This window comes from Montipora capricornis, chromosome 13 (assembly GCF_036669925.1).
Source record: "Montipora capricornis isolate CH-2021 chromosome 13, ASM3666992v2, whole genome shotgun sequence".
Taxonomy (NCBI): Eukaryota; Metazoa; Cnidaria; class Anthozoa; order Scleractinia; family Acroporidae; genus Montipora; species Montipora capricornis.
The window spans coordinates 1,133,327-1,152,292 of NC_090895.1; the positions used below are offsets into that span (position 1 = coordinate 1,133,327).

An 18,966-nucleotide genomic window follows, 5' to 3' on the forward strand; every position below is an offset into this window, starting at 1 on the left:
TCTTACACCTTTCGTTGCACCGTTTCCCCACCAATGGATGGTTTTCACTCACGTGAGTTGACGGCCATTTCGGTGTACAAAACAATAGAATATATTTGCGCAGAATTTGCATAAAAGTAGAATTCAGTCCCAAAGGGAGAGGATGTCTATTGTTCTAGTACACCAAAATGGCCGCTGTGACGTCACGTGAAAATCATCTATTCATGGTAAGATGTGGTTCTGTTTTAGTCTCCTTGTCTATTTTTCCCGTCTCAACATTGTCTTCTGTAAGTTCTTACTTACAGCGAAGAAGCTACTGTGCCATCATTTGAATGTCTGACCTTCCCTTGTTCCCCTCTTTCTTCACAAACATAAATTAGTGAAACACAAAATTTTACTCTACTTTCTTTTTTATTATGCCACTGCACCATCTACAACATAATAGAGCACGTACTTTAAGTGCAGCTTGCATTTTTACAAAAATTACCAAAATTAAGAAATTGATTCATTATACTTATCGTTATGTGCTCCTTTTCTTTCAAATGTCAAGACCTATCGCTGTTTCTAATTTAGAACCAGGCATATTTACTTACAAGCAAACTTATTTTGTGTGTTTTCTTGTCTTTCTAAGAATACACGTTTCATATTTCAGCTTCACAAATCTATTACATATATTGATGGAGATGCTTTTTTGCTTTACAACCTACAGGATCCTCCAGGGATGTTTCTCAGATTAAAGGTAAACGTTTTTCAGAGATATTTGGCACTGCCATACACTTTTGCTTTGAAAGAAAGGTTTAAATACTTGGTCGAGTTTTTAGGTTTACTGGGGTCTCAGTAGAAGCCATGGAAAGAAATTCTTCTCGCCAACAGTGCAATTAAACTTGAATTAACTGGTTATAAGCAAGTCATTGTGTTTGTCTTGACCATGAGATGGGTGACGTTCTTCAGGGGGCTATAATAATACTGTCGTCTGAGATTCTCTTATTTGCCTGCTAGTTGGGATGCAGGCGCGCAAAGTCACGACAAGGCAGATCTTGGAGCTTTGAAAGTGAAAAACGCCTGGTCCCTGTAAGTATGTAAGCCTAATAGCGAGCAACCTAGCTTACTTCATCCGGGTTAATATGTCACTCAATAAGAAACAAACAAATAAATAAGCAAAAGCATTAACTGGTTCAGTAGCAATCTGACTGCAATGTCTATCTAAAAACCAAGAGAACTAAAGCTAAAGTTAACATATCTTAAGTACTAAAAATACTTATAGCTTAGTTACGGTAAGCGAAGCATTTGGAGACAACTGAAATCCATCAGCTTGAAGACTTGCCATGGGCACATTCTGAGTGCTTACATCCTGAATGTTCTCCTGTTCGTAAACGTCTGACGTGTCTGGCTCCTGTCAACAATCAGAAAAAAGTAAGATAGCATATTTTTCATTTGTTTCATAGGTGATCTTAAGAAACCAATTCAGCTCTCAAGCAAGGTCCAGCACATCCCTGCACTGTGCAGCTTGAAGCTTCTAATATATTGTAAGACTTGCCTTGGACACATTCTGTGGGTTTTCAACATCGACGATGGCTGGTTCTTCAGCTTCTGCGGCGTTTGACCCCTGCTAAGATCAAAGTTATGATAGCATAAGTTTTAAAAGTTACTTCCATACACAAATTTAACTCTGCTATGCAAGACCCAAGCATAGGTAGCTCCTATTGCAAAACTTACCGTGGACACACCCTGTGGACTTACAACATCAAGGTTGTCCAGTTCGTCATCTTCTGCTGTCTTTGCCTCCTGTGTCGTATAATAATATTTCGAATCATCCTTTTTGCCAAAGTCAAAGTAGTCCTCTTGCTCCTCCAACATATCGTCAAGTCTTTTATAGAGCCGCTGAAAGCTTGGCCGTTCATCCGGGTCTTGGTTCCAACAGTCTGTCATCAAGGCGTACCTTAAAAATTTACAAAAATAGGAATTTCTTTCTTCCTGAAGGAAAATCGATCTTCATACAACTTGCTAACCCTGTTTCCCCAAAAATCATTCGTAGGTTCCTGATTCGAGCAAATTTCATTCTTTTACGTCTCATAGACCGTATTAATTAATGGAGGCCAATAAATTATCCCTTTGTCCTTGTGCTAATGAAACCAACTAGCCTCTTTTGCATGAACAAAACACAAAAGAAATGTTGCTTTTGAGCGAGGCTAGTTGGTCTCATTAGCACAAAGACATAAGTTTATTTTTTGACCGCCATTGATGAATATGGTCTGCAGATATTTTAAATTCTTAAAGGCTTTATTTATACTAAGGTGTCTGTTCTTGTAGCACCAAGCTTTTTTATCTACAGGCAGTCGTAGTTTTTGCACGATTAAAATGAATTAAACTTGTGTCTTGTATTTTTGAGTAGATCTGAGTTGATATGGAAGAAAACGAAACTAAGGCCAAGCCGACAGTGGTTTTGGACCTCATTTTCCAACTGCGTCACAATTTTAAATGTGTTAAATTGCAGTTGCCCAAAACTATTTTTTTCTGTACTTATCTTACAGTGTCTTTAAATGTAAACTAAACATGGCTCAAGTTCAATTAGTAATAATTAGCCGAGCGGGCGTGCCCCTTGATTTATGTTCAAGTGAAGCATTCATGTCTAACTTGACTGATGCAGGAAAGTATGAAAATAGATTAACCACTTACTCTTCCTATTAATATCAAAACACTGCACCTTTTTCATAAAACTTGTTGCCTACAGGTACTTAGGAAAAATCACCTCCGTTTAACTTACACAGGGTCTGTGCACATGTCAGGTTTTTCCAGCCTGTAACCTGCTTTCAAATTCTCCAACAGCTGTTTGTTCTTCATTAGTGCGTAAGGAGACCCCCCTGTAAATGATCGACATAATATGCATCAAGACAAATCATGAACCATAGAAAGGGGGGAGGGGGCGCTCTAATGAAAGAGATCCGAGACTAAGACTTAAGATGCAAGAGGTGAAGCAAAGATAATCTTCAACCAAGAGTTCAAAAGTTTTCCAACCGTAAATTAGAAAGCGAAGGACACATTCAGAAATGCAGATCCTATGCACAGAAAATTGGGAAGGAAGATCAAGGTCGTTTCATGGGCCTCATTCACGCGGTGGCGATATTGGCCAGATATAATAGATTTCGTACCCCGATTCTCGAGTTGAAATGTTTGGGAACGAGTTTCGGTGGGACAAAACAAAGGTTTTCAATCCCTCGGGACTCAACATGGCCCATTTTATTCAAACCAGCATTTGTTTTCCCTTTCGTTCGCTTGCTGCTTCAGTTCCTTATTTAATCTGTTAAACCCTTGGCCATTTCTACTTACTTACTTCATTTCTTTACTCGCTCATTGAGTCACTCAATAAGTCAATTAATCTTTCGGTAGCAACTCAGTCTTTGTATCAGTCAGTACTTTCGATGGTTGCTTAACCAGTCGGATGGCGAAACTTGGTTCCTTCTCTCATTTGTTTTACTCATTCAGTAAGTCAGCCCTTAAGCCAGAGTCGGCAGGGGTTTCGTTTGAGGCTGGAGGTCGGGCGTTTCATCCATTCATTTTCCATTCCATGTCCGGTACTTTGATGCCAATATTTGAAAGGTTTTGTTTCATTTTTTATTTTTATATATTTTTTTAGTTACGTTTTATAGAAAATTTGAGTGAACTCCAGCCTTGCCTGGGAAACTGATTCTTGGGTTCCAGAAACACTGGAATCCAGTGTTTCTGAATGTTCTATTAAAACATTTCCTGGGGGGCATGTTCCCAGAACCCCCCAGGTACCTAGCGGCTTTAGCGCTTGCAAGACGCCTGGTGCTTTCAGAAATATGTCCGCTATTTTACGGTAGGCCAAGGTAAGTTGGTTAGTCAGCCAGGCGGATGGGCATCCTTCCTTTGTTCCTTTGTTCAGTCATTCAGTTAGTCCGTCATGACAACAACGGCTACGAGAACCGGCGCCACATAACAATTGGTTTACTTAGCAAAAACACATACTTCTGCATGCCCCGCACGTGCCTTTAACATTTTGATACACTCCCTTGAAGTTCTCGTCCTGACAATGAAGTGAAATAATCAAATTTGAAGTTATGTGCAGGGAGCGAGCATTGGAGGATGAATTTTACATCTTCTCTTCAAAAACCCACACCGTTCATACCAATTTTTTTTTCTGGAACGACTTGAAATCATCGCGAAATTATTGCAATAACGAGGAATAATAGTTTTAGATAAAGTTCTCGCAGCCGTCCTCGTCACCTTTTCTTGAGGTCTCTAAACGAGTCCTTTTAATCGACACTGGTCGTTATAACAGACAAATTCAACTTGGAACAACTCTAAAGTTCCGGATCACAAACACTTTTGCTTTTCACTTCAGTTTCCAGCTAACCGCTCCATATGTAGTACAATATGTTAATTAAAATTTCATAAATAATCACTGACCAAGAGTTGCAATTTCCCACAGGACCACTCCGTAGGACCAACTGCAAGTAAAATAAAACAAGTTAACACCTATGCAATACATTGAATTAGGAATGCACTAGCACCTGGCATGTTGCATTCACTGACTCTAAAAACACCAGACTTGATATTTACACATCGCTCTTGGTGGTAAAGATCTCTTCAAAAAGTGACTCTGGAGCCATCCACTTCACTGGCAGTTTCTTCCCAGTGTCTACTTTGTAGACCTCATGGTACAAGTGCCGCATCAATCCGAAGTCACCAATTTTGACTTTCTTGCCGTGTCCCACCAGAATGTTCCTCGCTGCTAGGTCCCTGTGCACCAGACCCTTCTGGGAAAGATAGGTCTGTAAAAGAAAAATGATTATGGGTATTGCAAGGGATTTGTCATGTAAAAGTCAGTTTTGAGGGCCCAAGGCACTGGATTCTCACAAAAATATCTTTCCTGGAAGCGTGTAGCCTCCTATCGCAGAATCTTTTTAAGGTTAATTGTTCCTCCCGCACACAAGAACGCCACATTCCTTTCCCGTTGTGAGACGTTAACCAATGATTTGCTTTTTATTTTTAAGAGTGTGACCAAATAAAAAAGCTGTAATAACGTCCACTGCAATTTGCAACGGAAATTTGAAGCTTGAAAATTACAAGGAATTTAAGGTGAAGGTTAACTTTTCTTACCATATTGAACACGATCTCTGATTGGTTAAAAGAGGAAAAGGAGTATGGGCTCCCGTGAAGCAGACTCTTGCAGGTGGGAGAAAAGACTGACCGTAAAAGAGTCTGTGATAGGAGACTAAGACCAGCAGAGATGTAACCGCCTATTTAGTGCTAATCCAATAGAGGTGCCACTCAACTTGTTTCCTTGAGGCGCATGTGCTAATCCTGGTGCCAGCACGTACCAAAGAGTTTTAATTGGGTTTTGCCGAGAAAGGGCGTTACATACATTTAAAAGAAACGTTCAAATATCATTCAAAAAAACGCTAAAAAACATGATGGGGAGTAGAAAAAATAGCATATCATCCACATATGAGCATCCCAAACCTCTGTTGTATGAAAAAAGTCATTACAAAAGAGCTCAAAGAAGAGTGAGCTAAGCATTGATCTTTCAAGCAGATCTGATGTTGTTGAGATGAAACCAGTTGAAACAGGACTTTGGGCTTGCCATGGTTTGGTTATGTAACTACTGATCATGTCATCAGCATCCGACACCAAAGATCGACAGCAACGCACGCAAAAACTCCGAAAATTGCTGAGAAAACCGGAATGAATAAGAAGTTAAACGCAGGAAAAGACTAAGACAAATACAAAAAAAAAAGAAAGAGAAAAATCTGGCTATTTACCACTTACCATGCCACGTGCTACCTGCCAGGCAAGCTTTACTGGATCAAGTGGAGCAAACGAGTCACAATCCTCGTCACATTCATTAGCTGTATTATTAGTGGAGGCATCTTCCTGGTTTGATGCGGATGATGAAAACGTTACAAAGGGTGTTTCCAATTCAATAGTAACAGAAGCATCAACTTCGGTTCCGTTTTCTTCCACAGATATGGAAGGCCCAATGTTTTCATGCAATATTGTTTTCTCTTCTTCTGTTTGACCATCCTAGATATATATAAAAAAAGGACCATACAGATAACTTGAAATGAAATAAATGTATCTTTTAAGTGCTTATAGACGAAATGACGAAGTGATCCTCGCATTTATCGTCCAGGTAAGTGCGAATATCGCTTCTTCATTTCGACAGATAACGTTAGTGAGTAAAACTAAGAAGGGGCCATTGCTGCCAGTTTAGTTGAAAAGTACATAAATATTGGCCATTATATTATATTATATTATATTATTATATTATATTATATTCAGCTAACCCTAACCGCAACGGTTGTTAATGCGCTAGAACGTTTCCTAGAGATTCTCAAAACTTCACATTCGTCAACATTAAAACTTAGTCCCCATGATGCAGTCCGGTTAAGCAGACCGTACAGATCATTTTGCAGGGCTTCGCAGTCCTCTTGACGACGAACAACTCTATAACACTTCGCATCATCAGCATAGAGAGCCATACTGGTGCATGGGCTGACAAACTTGGGGAGGTCGATCACGTATAAAAGATATAGGAACGGAGTCAACAGGCTGACCTGAGGAACACCCTCTGAGATCTGGAAGTCAATTGCAAATAGTCCGAGAACCAAAAGAGAAGGGGACCCGAGATGCCGTACAAACCAAGCTTGTGAAGAAGACGGCGGTGTGGAACCAAGTCAAACGCTGAAAACAATGGTCAGGGTAGATCATATCGATCTCATTCCCTGCATCCAAGGCTGTCCCAAGGTCGTTCAGAACGGACAGAAGCTGTGTCGGAGAGGTGATAGTAAATCTGCCAGTTCAGGAATAAGTTTGAAGAGCACACAGCGTTCGCAGAGCTTACTGACGATGGAGAGAAGTGAGATCTGCCTGTAGTTGGTGACATCGGTTCTTGGCCCCTTCTTGTGCAGCGGGCATATATTATTATTATTATTATTATTATTATTATTATTATTATTATTATTATTATTATGCTGTTGACATAAAAGCTCAAATATACCGTTGCTAGTTTTTCAACAATGATTATAATTGGTCACTACATCCAAAAATTTTACTAAATGTCGCCTGTTATCGTAAGCTTGAGCTGTAGGCTTTTTGCATGTGCATGTCTCTCTGTTGATGTTCGGTAGTATGACTCTGTACAGAACATGCCAACAGACAGCAGTAAAACTAATATATAGCTTTAGCCAAGCCTAAAAGCAGAGCTCCGGGGTTCTTTATTCTTACAAGAAGTTAACTTGGCTTGAGACTGCAATCCAATCGAAACCCAGTACCTAGTCAGCGGTCAACTTTAAAAAAAACCCAGCTGACGTCGATGAGCTCAAAACTTGAGCCCACGATATGGTCACGTAATACTGGTCACATTGGCATACATGGACGGGTGGACGCACGTACGGTCGTGGAGTATAATATCTTCTTACCCATGATGCTATACCTACGCGCCTTTGACGTGCGGAGCTCCCATATGATAAAGATGAATCTTTCACACCGGATAAGACCAATAGTGAAAGGATGTACCTGGTTCGTAGTTGAGTTCTGTTCCCTTGCTCCGTTGTACATCTCTTCATCTTCGTCAACGACGGTAGCTCCAACGGTAGATGTTTTTATCTGCGTGGACGAAATCAGGGCCAAGTTTTTAGAAGCGAGATAACTTCACATCTCCAAAAAACGATGTTGGAACAGTCCGAACTAAAACGCAGGTGTATTGAGTCTTGGCTTGTCATCTTTTAATTGTATGTTTGCTTGAGTCTACGATACTGGTTTGTTGTTGTTGTTGTTGCTTTTCAAACAAAAAAGGAGAAACTTTTAGCAACTACGGGACACCAACGTTAAAGGCTGATAAAAAAATTGGATGTGGCGAGATAAGATGAAGGAAATAGGTAAGTGTACTAGAAAAAGATCTACTTCCTGTTATTAGGGAGGAGAGCATATTACCTTGCTTCTCTTCGCTCTCAACCACTGAAGTAAGTCGCCATGAGGAATGTACTCGACAATCAGACGAAGTGGAGTAGCTGTGGTCCAACAGCCCACGAAATTCAGCACGTTTGGATTCTTTCCCATTACCTTCATGGTCTGAATCTCATCCAAAAATTCGTATTTCTTCTCTTCAGTGGCGTTTTCTTGAGAAAAAAAGTCATGAAATGTTGTTGAACAAATCAGTTTCAAAGTAGGTTGCTTGAGGCCGGGACAAACTAGGCGATAAGTCGCTGCAAAACGTCGCGGGGACAAGTCGGCGCAACAATTCGCCTTGTGTGACACGGTTAATTTTACCAAAATCACTGTCGCTGAGGCAGAATTTTGTCGCCGCGATTTTGTAGCGACACAATTAGCAGCGTTGTCGCACTGTGTGTATTCTTCCGGCAAAAAATAATGAATATAAATGAATCAATGAGAGAGCGTCATATGGTCAGCCATATTGAATTAGATAACTAATTCACATTCCCCTTCATACGAGATCACTGCGTGTGCACCGAACAGGCGTCATGTCGCAGCGACTTGTTTTGCAAGTAGTACACATGATACAACTTATCGCAGAGACCTGTCTCTGCGACTTGTCGGCTAGAGTGGTCAAAAGCGTTTCAGTGTGATGAACGGTTAATTATTTTATTGTAATCTGACCGCAGTTTACGCAGTAAAACACACCCAACCATTTCCGTTTTTTCTAATACAGGGCACAATGGAGTTTAGAAAAACCTTCATGTAGAGTCTTTAATTGCCAGTACCTACCGTGCCTCCGTGAGATAAAAATCAGAAGCTACGATTCAAGCAGTAACTGTCACTTAGAAGCTTGCGAAGGTCTGATAAGCGAGTAATTAGTTTAAATCTTTGGCATTTCCTTGATCATTGTTGCATGGGTTTTGTTAAAAAGTTTTTCAGTAATTAAGTTTATTTTACAAATTTATTAGTTGTCAAGTCTAATCCTTTAAACTAAGTTTCTTGTCCTCGTGGTCTTTACAGTTGGTCTGATATCGTTTTAAATTCGCTAGTAATCGAGGTATCATTAGTTTTTTTCAGCAATATGTTATTACCACGTGGAGCTATAATTTATACTCAGACAGAATTTTTCCGGAGTACTTCAGTGGCTTTTACCCATTATTAAATTTTCGACCTGGGATAATCGTGTTTAGCTTTATGATTGGTTCACTCAATTTCATTGATCAGCTCATATACTGTATGCCCTAATATGGAAAATGATTGTGTCAAGTGTTGCCAAGCTTGAAACTAATTGGCCTTAATTTCCAAATGTCCAAGCTTTCAGAAAGTAATGAAAATTTTATAAAACAATTATTTCATTCACACTTGTTGGATATGAGACTGGTTATCGCCAACTTAACACTACTCGCCTCATTGGCTGTTTACAATCTCATATCTGATGTGCGCTCGCGGAAAAATTGTTAAATAAAATTTCAGTTTACAGCTTATTGAGTCAAGGGAATAAATCACGTGTCCCTTATCCCTACATCAAGAACACTTTATTTCGAAGTCAAGCCCGTAAATTGGTCCTTTAATCGCCCTAAACCGGTTTACCCTTGAGAGTCGTTTGGTGTTGCATGCAGTGTTATGACATGAGTGCAATCACGCTCATCGACATACAGCTAAAAATTGTAATGAGATTCACATTAGTTGGTGTAGGAGTCACAAGGTCACCCTCTTACCATGACGTCATCCAAAACCCCAACCAAAGAGCGATACATGAATTGAAGTTCTCTAGAACAAGCATTCAAATTTTTACAATGCAGTTGAAGTCGAAGCTAAATAGTTGATGCTTGCATTTCGTACTTATTTACCTTATTTGACTCCCGGGATACAAATGCAAGCTAATTACTTCGGTGTGTGATCCATACAAGGAATAAACACTTTCATACCCACCATGTAATTCTTTAACAGCAACGATCTTGTACTTGAAATTTTTCGCACACCCGTCTTTGGTATTCTTATTAAAGAACTCCAATCCGTCAATCAATTTGGCTTTGTGCACCTTCCCAAATGCTCCTTGACCCACCTCTTCCAATGATTCTATTCTCTCCGGAGGAATTTCGCAGGAATTCAGTGGTTTAATATCCTTTGCTGTCCTAAAAAAAACAACAACACAAAGTAACAACATCAATTACAGCTATCCAGATGTGGAAAAGGTTTTAGTAAGTTATGGGACTCACGAAACGTCACAACAAATTTTATTTTAGGTCGCAGAAGGAATGGGGCTTATCCCTAATAGTTGGCTACGAGTGCTTTACCTTTGGACCATAAACAAAATAGAGCTTTCACAACAGCCTTTCTTGCTATCTTTTTGTTTTGTTTATGCAACTCTGAGACTACGCGAGACCAATCCATCGAGACTTAAATGAGATTTGGGGCACAGATCATTATTTGAACAACCCTACATCTTTCCTAATGATACCCTGCAGCCTAGACCCACCCTTGGACCTTCCGTTTACCTCACAGAGTTCTGAAGTGTGATGTCATAAAAAACTAAATTTGTGAAATTATGGGATTTTTCAGGGTATAGAGTGTTTTAACTCATGTGATCAGTAACCTTGTTTTTCTTTTTTACCAAAACAAAGGAAAACGTTTACATGATAACAGAGCTGATTTCCCGGAGAATTATTTGGAGACATTAACATGGCCGCCGTTCTTTTGTTTAGGGAGACCAACGTAGCCGCCTTGACGTCATGTGGAAACACTCTATTATGAAACGACAACATCCAAAAGGCCTACTCGCCAAAAATTTCAGGGCAAAAAAAATGTCTTTGAGATATTAGCCCAGTTATGCTCATGTGACAATGATCTCAGTCTCTTTACTGGTTTCACTGAAGTGTCGAAATGAAGTACATTTGCAATTGTACAGAACGAGATGTTTCATGTTAACCCCCGGGTTAATAAAATGAAGAAATTTATTTTTCGATGTTGACTCAGGGGTACTCTGAAAAAATCAGAGTGGCCATCTGCAGGAGTCGAACCTACGACATTCCGATCACTTGTTTGGATTTTCTGCCACTGAACTATAGGAAACTAGTGGAAGCTAGGCCATTAAACTACAATCATGGACAAGTTCTTCGGAACAATTCAGCATTTTATCTTTCAACTCACTTATCGCATATTCTGGACTCTTTTGCAACCCCCTTTCCCCCATTCAATGTTGCTTGAGGGAAACGAAGTGAAAACAGTGCCCAGGACTGAAAGTGAACCAGTTTATGTCCAACATTGATTGGGTGGGGAGGGAGGGGGAAGGGCCTCAGTGACGTCCCAAGAATGTGTACTGGAATGAGTGTCCCAAAAGAATTTGTCCATGATCGTAGGTTCCAATGACAACTGTCCCTCTATACTGCAAGGACTGAAATTGTCTGCAGCGTGTATTGATTTCTTGCTATATAAATGAAGTGGATGACAAATGTTAATCCCGGTGACTGAAATGAAGAGAGGATATTTCCGATGGTAACGCGGTGATACTCGGAAAGCATCCGAGAGCTCCTTTGTAGGTTTTTAACCCACGACAGCCTTCCGATGACTACAGTATTTCGGATGCTCAAGCACTGAGCTGTAAGAGACTCGTAGGAGCCATGCCATGATCCATGACTTCGATGGCGTCTCGGTCATACTCGGAAAAAATCTGAGTGCTCCTTTTTAGGAGTCAAACCTACGACCTTCCGATTACAACTTCGGATTCTTTACCACTGGGTTATAGGAGAGTCGTGGGAGCTACAATCACTGGTGAAAGTCTTGGGACGCTCACCCTTATAGGTTGGTTTTCTTATTTAGTTTCATTAATTGTATTAAATACGAAAACCGCCTGTTCACGCTTCAATAAACATGTAAATAAGTTAACCGGATTGAAAAGCCCTGTACAGGCCCGCAAATGATCGCGTCCCGGAAATGATCCCTGGACCAGAAATGATCCCCAAATTGGACAGCAAATGATTCCTGGGCCAGAAATGATCCCCAAACTGGACCGCCAAGTGATCCCTGACCAGAAATGGTTACGTCATCAGTAATTAAGAATGGAATGGACTCGAGAATTTAGAGACAGGAGAAAAAAGGAAAGGAACTTTATATTAAATGTTTTAGTATGCTTACGTCATGCCGAACTCATCACAGACGATTGAAGGGAGACAAAATTCAGTTGTCCCACCAGACAGGATTTCTTGCAGGTCGAATCCCGAAATGTCGCTTAATTTTTTCTTTATTACTTTGCCAGAGCATACCAGCGGCTGCAAAAAAGTTAACAATTCGAAAAGCCTCTGCCTATCGTTATGATAAGCTTCGCGATTTAAGGACAGGAAAGTGCATGAAAATTGAAAAGGCAAAATCAAACCAGAAAAGAGTGAGCTGTACTACCTTTTAAGATTCACAATTTAAAATCGAACAACGAAATTTTGACCCCAAAATAGTAACCGCATTTAAAATAGATGCCGTTTTGTCATTTGCATGATAGATGAAACTGTATCATTTTGAAAATGCTCCACTTTTGGCAGCGTTTTCCTATGGTCTCGATTGATGTCGTGTAAACAGAATGCGTAACGGTTAACCGCATCAAAAACGTTGCGATTACAAATGAAACCGGGTTTGTGTAAACGCTAATGAGCTCCGTTCTCTCCCAGATACTATTTTTAGCTTTGTTCTCATGCATTCAGTAAAAAAAATTTCAACGTGCAAGTGAATTCACCGATTCAAGAATACATGTAAGTTTGAATGGCACTCTTAAAGAGGCGAAAATTTTAATTTCGTTTTAAAAGTTGAGTATCTTATCTGAAATTTCTAAAACAGAGTTTTCAAATTGTACTGCAAGAACGAATAGTGAAGGATAATGAATTTTGAAATAAAAGAATACAAACGCGTCATAATCTCGAAATTGAAACTTTCAACGACAATGGAGACCCTTGGAAAGACTGGTTAAAGTTTTGCTCAATTCCACAGTGTAGGAAAAGCATCGTAAATTTTTTTTCCAAACTATTCGCATAAAATATTATTTCCCGCTAAGCGTTGCATCTTTTATGTTCAAATAACCGCTCAAAATAAAGATTTTTTAACGATCTTTCCGTTGATATTTTTTGCGTGATTTTTAATTATATTCTCTGTCAAAATTTCCATAACAATCAAAAGACAAAAATAGCCACGTAAGAAACAAATTAGTCGCATTTACCTGTACCTCTTTGTCGAATTTTCATACTTAACACAGGAATTTTTAGTTATTGTAAAAAATCTTTCTCTATTCGTTAGCAATCATCCTTTCAATTTACATTGCATTAACTCTTTGTTAAAATGCATGATTGTGACGTCAAAACAGGAATAGACCCACTACCCTTCTGACTCGGTCGTGAACAAAAGATGCTTGTATTTTCACTCGCTCTCTCCGAAATCCAGCAATTGGTAAGCGCTTTAAGTCTTCGTTTTGGTTTCATTTGTCGTTTTGCTCTTGCTTATTTTTGTCTACACGAGCTTCACTTGTAACTTTTTCTTCGGGATTTACTACTTTCAGTCAATACAACTTGCTGGGCACATTGTCGTCCTAAAAGTTGCGCTTATTGCAGCCTAAAATGGCCCTTACCACTTCAATAAATATTGTCCGAAACACATCTTACACATCCTGTTACAGATGAGTAATAACCAATGACAATATACTCCTGGCAAAGCAGATTTCAGTTTTTGCAATACATAAATGGTTTTGGATAAAAGCAGACAAACTATTCGTAGTATTCGTAGTATTCGCAAAAAATGGACAACCACTTTGAGTTTACGAGACACGTTTCGATCGATCATCGATCATCTTCAGTTGCAAGTGTTCGTTACAGTGCCAATTTGAATTTGTGTCAATGTTACAATATGAACTTACATTAATACATTGCCGTTAGAATTTTAAATCACCGGTAAACGTTACGATTCTAAATGCAAACAATCGAATAAGGCGCACACGGACAGTGTAACAAAAGAAAAAACAAACTTAGTGCTTAATGGCAGGAAATACAACAACAACACCAAAGACTACAGAAAACTAACACTAAAACAGAAATGTAGCTAAAAAGATAGAGTAGGCTCCGCATGTTTTAGCTGCCTATTTAGACTGGCATTTTCCCAGCGGATATGAGCAGCCTCTTCGAGCAACAACTGGAAACGATTAGGTGCCGTATCTATAATGGAGAAGCAGCTATCAGATCAACAGTCTCTTCAATTGGGACTTATAATTATGAGTTAGCTAAGTATTTATGTTGCCTTCTTCAATCTTTTCATGGGCCACCACGAATATATTTGGTTGGAGAACTGCAAGGCGTCTAAAATTATATTTTATCGACGATACGTTGATGACACGTTTTGCGTACATGTATTTGAGACGGAACAAGATGCACTTTCATTTTTTGATTTCATTAACACCAGGCACCCTAACATACGTTTTACCATGGAGAAAGAGGTGGACCATAAAATACCTTTTTTGGATGTCTTCATTAATAGCGATTCACAAGGTCCTACAACCAGAGTTTTTCGCAAGAAAACGTTCACGGGTCTTCTAACTAATTACTTTAGTCAAGAGAGTATGAAGGTAAGAGAGGTAATCCCTTATATTGACCCTGTTCCCATCGTAATCCCTCTTAAGTTATTTTTAGATCTCCTGCGAGATCCGGTATTCCCACGAGGGTATCTGATAGCCAATCATATGTCCCCATTTTACCAATGTTGTGTGGGAATTCGCTCACCTGTCAACTTTTGTAAAAATGGGGACATATACATGTAATTAGCTATCAGAGAACCTTCGTGGGAATACCGGATTTCCCAGGAGATATAAAATAACTTAAGAGGGATTACGATGGGAATAGGGCCAATATGAGGGATTACCTCTCCTAGCTTTATACTCTCTTGCTTTAGTTTCACTGCTCCATCGTACAAAATTGGCCTTTTGAGAACGCTTGTTGATAGAACCTTCAAAATCAACAACAGTTGGGCGGGCTTTCACAATGACGTTAAGAACCTCACTTTCATTTTACGTCCTCTTCCCTTCACATCTAATCGAGAAGATACTTCAGTATATTACTAGTGCCCAGACCCCCTCAACTAATGGCAAGTGTTTTAAGTTACCTTACGTAGGGTCCTTTTCTACAAAAGCTCAGAGAACTTCACGATTACATAAGTTAGTCAAGCGTTTTTGCATCGAGTTAGACATTAACCTTGCTTTTTTCTTCATTTAAGACCCGCAACATGTTCAGTGTGAAAGATCCTGTGCCTTTCCACCTCCCACCTCCGGTCGCGTGTCGTGTATAAATTCACTGGTGCAGGATGTAATGCCTGTTACGTCGGGGAAACATCCCAACACATTTCGGTGTGCATCCGTGAGCATCTGAGAAGGGACAGGACTTCTCACATTTTGCAACATTTGCAACACTCTGAGGAATGTCGAATCTGAGAGTTGCTTTTCCGTTTTAGATACGGCATCTACCGGTAATCGTTTCCAGTTGTTGCTCGAAGAGGCTGCTCATATCCGCTGGGAAAATGCCAGTCTAAATAGGCAGCTAAAGCATGTGGAGCTTACCCTATCTTTTTAGCTACATTTGTGTTTAGTGTTAGTTTTCTGTAGTTTTTGGTGTTGTTGTATTTCCTGCCATTAAGCACTTAAGTTTTTTTTTTTTTTTGTTACACTGTTTATGCGCGACTCTTTGCATTTAGAATTGTTGTAACGTTTACCGTTAATTTAAAATTATAACGGCAATGTATTAACGTGAGTTCAAATTGTAACAGTGACAAAAATTGAAATTGTCACTGTAACGAACAGATAATCGATCGAAACATGTCTTGTAAACTCAAAGTTGTCTATTTTTTTTTACGAATAAAAGGTTTTCTTTTTAATTATTAAGAAGCATTGCGTTACCTACCCCAAATCATGAGTCATTAAAAACTACTGTACCAGTTAAAAGAAAAAAGGCTTACCACTTTGCAGGACGCTTCTTCCTTCTCTTTTTATGGCAAGAAAAACCAACAAGAAGTAGAAAGCCAAGAAAAAGTACACCGCCAATGGAAAAACCAAGAAAACTCGCCATGGAAAAACCTGGTCCAAAAATGGCACAATTTATTATTGGTACAGACTAGAATAAAATTTTAAATGCCGTAGTTTTAATGAAATTCTAAGCACAAAGATTAACGTTACATGCAAAGCTCTCATGAACTGCAGGTATATCTGCAGATGACTTCACACGCAATAACTATAAAAATGTGCAACATGAAGCATTATCACCGATTATACATCACTCCGCAACAATAAACTTTATGCCTTTGAAATCTAATGCAACGTTTTATGAAACGTTTTCCCTAGTCTCTGGATATTACTGCCCTTTTATGCCCCTAATAAATATGGAGATTCTACAGTTCAGATTTCAATGAGACATAAATGATATGTTGTGTATTATTGCTGGTGAGCATTGCGATTTATTCGTGAATCACACTTTGTCTGCTCTAGATCGCACCTTTTCCCCTGCCAATGACAAAGGAACACTAAAACAAAATAGCCAATCAGATATGAAGCCAGGCTTTTATAAGAAAATGAGATACAAAGAAAGCCAATGTGTGGCGAAGTTCATGTTTAAACTGTTTTTGATGTGACTTTAGTCCTTCGTTACTCTTGACTGAGCTTTTGACACATGACGTCTGAATGTTTCTGTTTTGCACACAAAATGTATGTAAAAGCGTTTCTGCTTCCACGTTTTGATAAACCCGTCGCTGGATCAATAAACTATTGGTACTGACTGAAATCCTGTGTTTGAGCGATTTCTAAATAGATGTAATAAATTGGTAATTGAACTTCGTGTCATGTGCAATTTTGGACTAAAATCATACTTGTGATTTGAATTCGAAGATTTCACAAGACTAATTTCAGACCAATTTGCACTCCACTCAGATAATTACCATTATAAATTACTACCGGTATACTATCGTAAGAAAACGAAAAATATTAACTCTAGGTCTTCGCCTTGCATTGATCTTTCGAAAAATTCTGTAACTCTTACCAACTTCCAGTGTCTTCACAACCTGAACAGGACTCTTTGGTCCATCACCAACAGAAGTGAACGCCAACACCTGCAATTTATATTCTGTTGATTCTTGCAATCCAGTAACTTTCTTTCTGTACACTGGAGAGTTGGAAGCATTGACCAAGTGAATACTTGGTTTGTCTTCTGACCCTTTCCTATTAATAAACAACTTAAATCCTTTGATTACTCCATTTCTGGAACCTGTGGGTAGCTGCCCCCATAATGCTGTGACACTTGTAGAAGTGCTTGCAGTCACCGTAAATCCACTTGGAGCATTAGAGGGAACTTAAAATAAACAAATCAAACAAATAATAAATGACTTTTGTTCATTCTTATAACATGTGTTACAAGCATAAGAAAAATTTGTCTAGTCTTTGGCACGTGAACAGCGGTGGGCATTATCCTGTTCCACAGACCCTCGGGAGGGATGGTTTCTCGCACTCACTTTTTCCTCGATCCTGACCATTTTTATGGTCATCCCCACAAAGCGAGGCTATACACCATCACAAAAATACACTGATATTTTACATAGAAGAATAGTTCAGACTTGAAAACTTCTAATACATAAGCAGCTTTAATTCGGTTAGTTGTCTTGTTTGTGTGTGTTAGCACTCTGCATGGTCTTGTGTGATCTTAAAGGTAAGCTAAAAGTTCACTCAAATGTCTGTTGCATTTATGGCCAACTTCGATCCCAGAGTGAACTTGCCTAAGAGTGTTTTTTTGCGTGCGTAGAGATGGTGGTGAAAGCGAGAAAATTGGCTATTAATAGAAATTTACATCAACTGAAACTATAGACAATAAACTTAAAAAAAAAGAATTTTAGAATTTTCCGTGTTCTTCAGTGAAAATATTTCTTTAGTCCTGGTCTTAAAATCGCTCTTCTGTTCAGTGAATTGACTTGCTGCAAGCAGGGCCTTGCTAACCGTAACCCTAACCACATTACTTGTTCCTTTGCACAATACTGTCAGAGAGTGGACAATATTTAAACATGCACGCAAAAATCAACACAAGTGTTAGTACGCAGAATTGCAAATTCCAGGAAAATCAAGTCTTTTGCGGTTTTACTTCTTTTTTTTTTTTCTTTTTCTTTTTCTTTCTTTCATGCTTTAATTCCAGCCTGGATCTTTTAAGGCACCCTTGACAATTTTAAGATTAATTCGGCTTCCTTGGGATCATCTTAAACTTGCAATTGACAACGAAGCTCCCAACGGGCTTCTTAACTCAGTTGGTAGAGCAAGTCATTCGAATCCTGTTCAAGTGACCAGCTCCTAGTTGGCTTGACAAGAGCAAGTGCAGGACAATCGCATGGTCATGGGTTTGGAATCCAGTTCACTGAGCATGGATTTATTTCAAGGTTCTACTTACAAGTGACCAGCTCCCAGTTGGCTTGATAACTCAGTTGGTAGAGCAAGTGCAGTGCAATCGCATGATCATGGGTTCGAATCCCATTCAAGCCTGGATTTTTTAGGCTTCCTTTTCATTGCTCAACTAACTGTAATGATCTTTCCTAATTTCATTTTATTCTATTCTGCAGCTCAAATATATATAGGTTCATACTTTCCATAAAATGGTTTTCTTTTGTAGCCAAAAGTTTAGGGGGAAAGTGATGACTGGAACATTCCAGTGGTACATACAAGTACATGAAACAGATGCACATGCAATGTAATGTAATGAGCCATGAAAAAAACTAAAGACGATATAATCTTCAGCCTTAAAACAATGACTTTCGTTTTTTACCTATACATTGCACTACTTAAAATTAATTTAAATGGGTGACAGGCTGACTTACCTAACTTCAAGGGAGCCTTGTTGTTACAAATTAAAGTTAAATTAAACAATATCACTTACTATCTTCCTTTGTTCTTGCGAATTGAACAGAACTGTTCTTTCCATCACCAGCAGAGGTAAAGGCCAACACATGAAATCCATATTGTGTAAATTTAGCCAATCCGGTGACATT

At 39.1% G+C, this 18,966-nt stretch overlaps 1 protein-coding gene across 2 annotated transcripts in view; it reads right to left on the reverse strand.

The window, feature by feature from the left end:
- Positions 1-371: 371 nt before the first annotated feature.
- The window catches only part of LOC138029187 (angiopoietin-1 receptor-like), a 40,692-nt gene continuing 22,097 nt past the window's right edge, over positions 372-18,966 (reverse strand). The window contains exons 5-17 of one of the 2 annotated variants that reach the window (XM_068876893.1): positions 18,855-18,966; positions 16,983-17,291; positions 15,910-16,027; positions 9,871-10,073; positions 7,936-8,120; positions 7,519-7,608; positions 5,770-6,024; positions 4,561-4,772; positions 4,408-4,448; positions 2,744-2,840; positions 1,696-1,918; positions 1,517-1,585; positions 372-1,372 (exon numbers count right to left, since the gene is read on the reverse strand). The exon at positions 18,855-18,966 is cut by the window's right edge and continues 194 nt beyond it. In XM_068876893.1, the coding sequence (XP_068732994.1) occupies positions 1,238-1,372; positions 1,517-1,585; positions 1,696-1,918; positions 2,744-2,840; positions 4,408-4,448; positions 4,561-4,772; positions 5,770-6,024; positions 7,519-7,608; positions 7,936-8,120; positions 9,871-10,073; positions 15,910-16,027; positions 16,983-17,291; positions 18,855-18,966 (2,049 nt within the window). In that variant the 3' untranslated portion in view covers positions 372-1,237. Of the gene's footprint in view, positions 1,373-1,516; positions 1,589-1,695; positions 1,919-2,743; positions 2,841-4,407; positions 4,449-4,560; positions 4,773-5,769; positions 6,025-7,518; positions 7,609-7,935; positions 8,121-9,870; positions 10,074-15,909; positions 16,028-16,982; positions 17,292-18,854 lie in introns of both variants that reach the window. The other variant, XM_068876892.1, reaches the window with a different exon arrangement.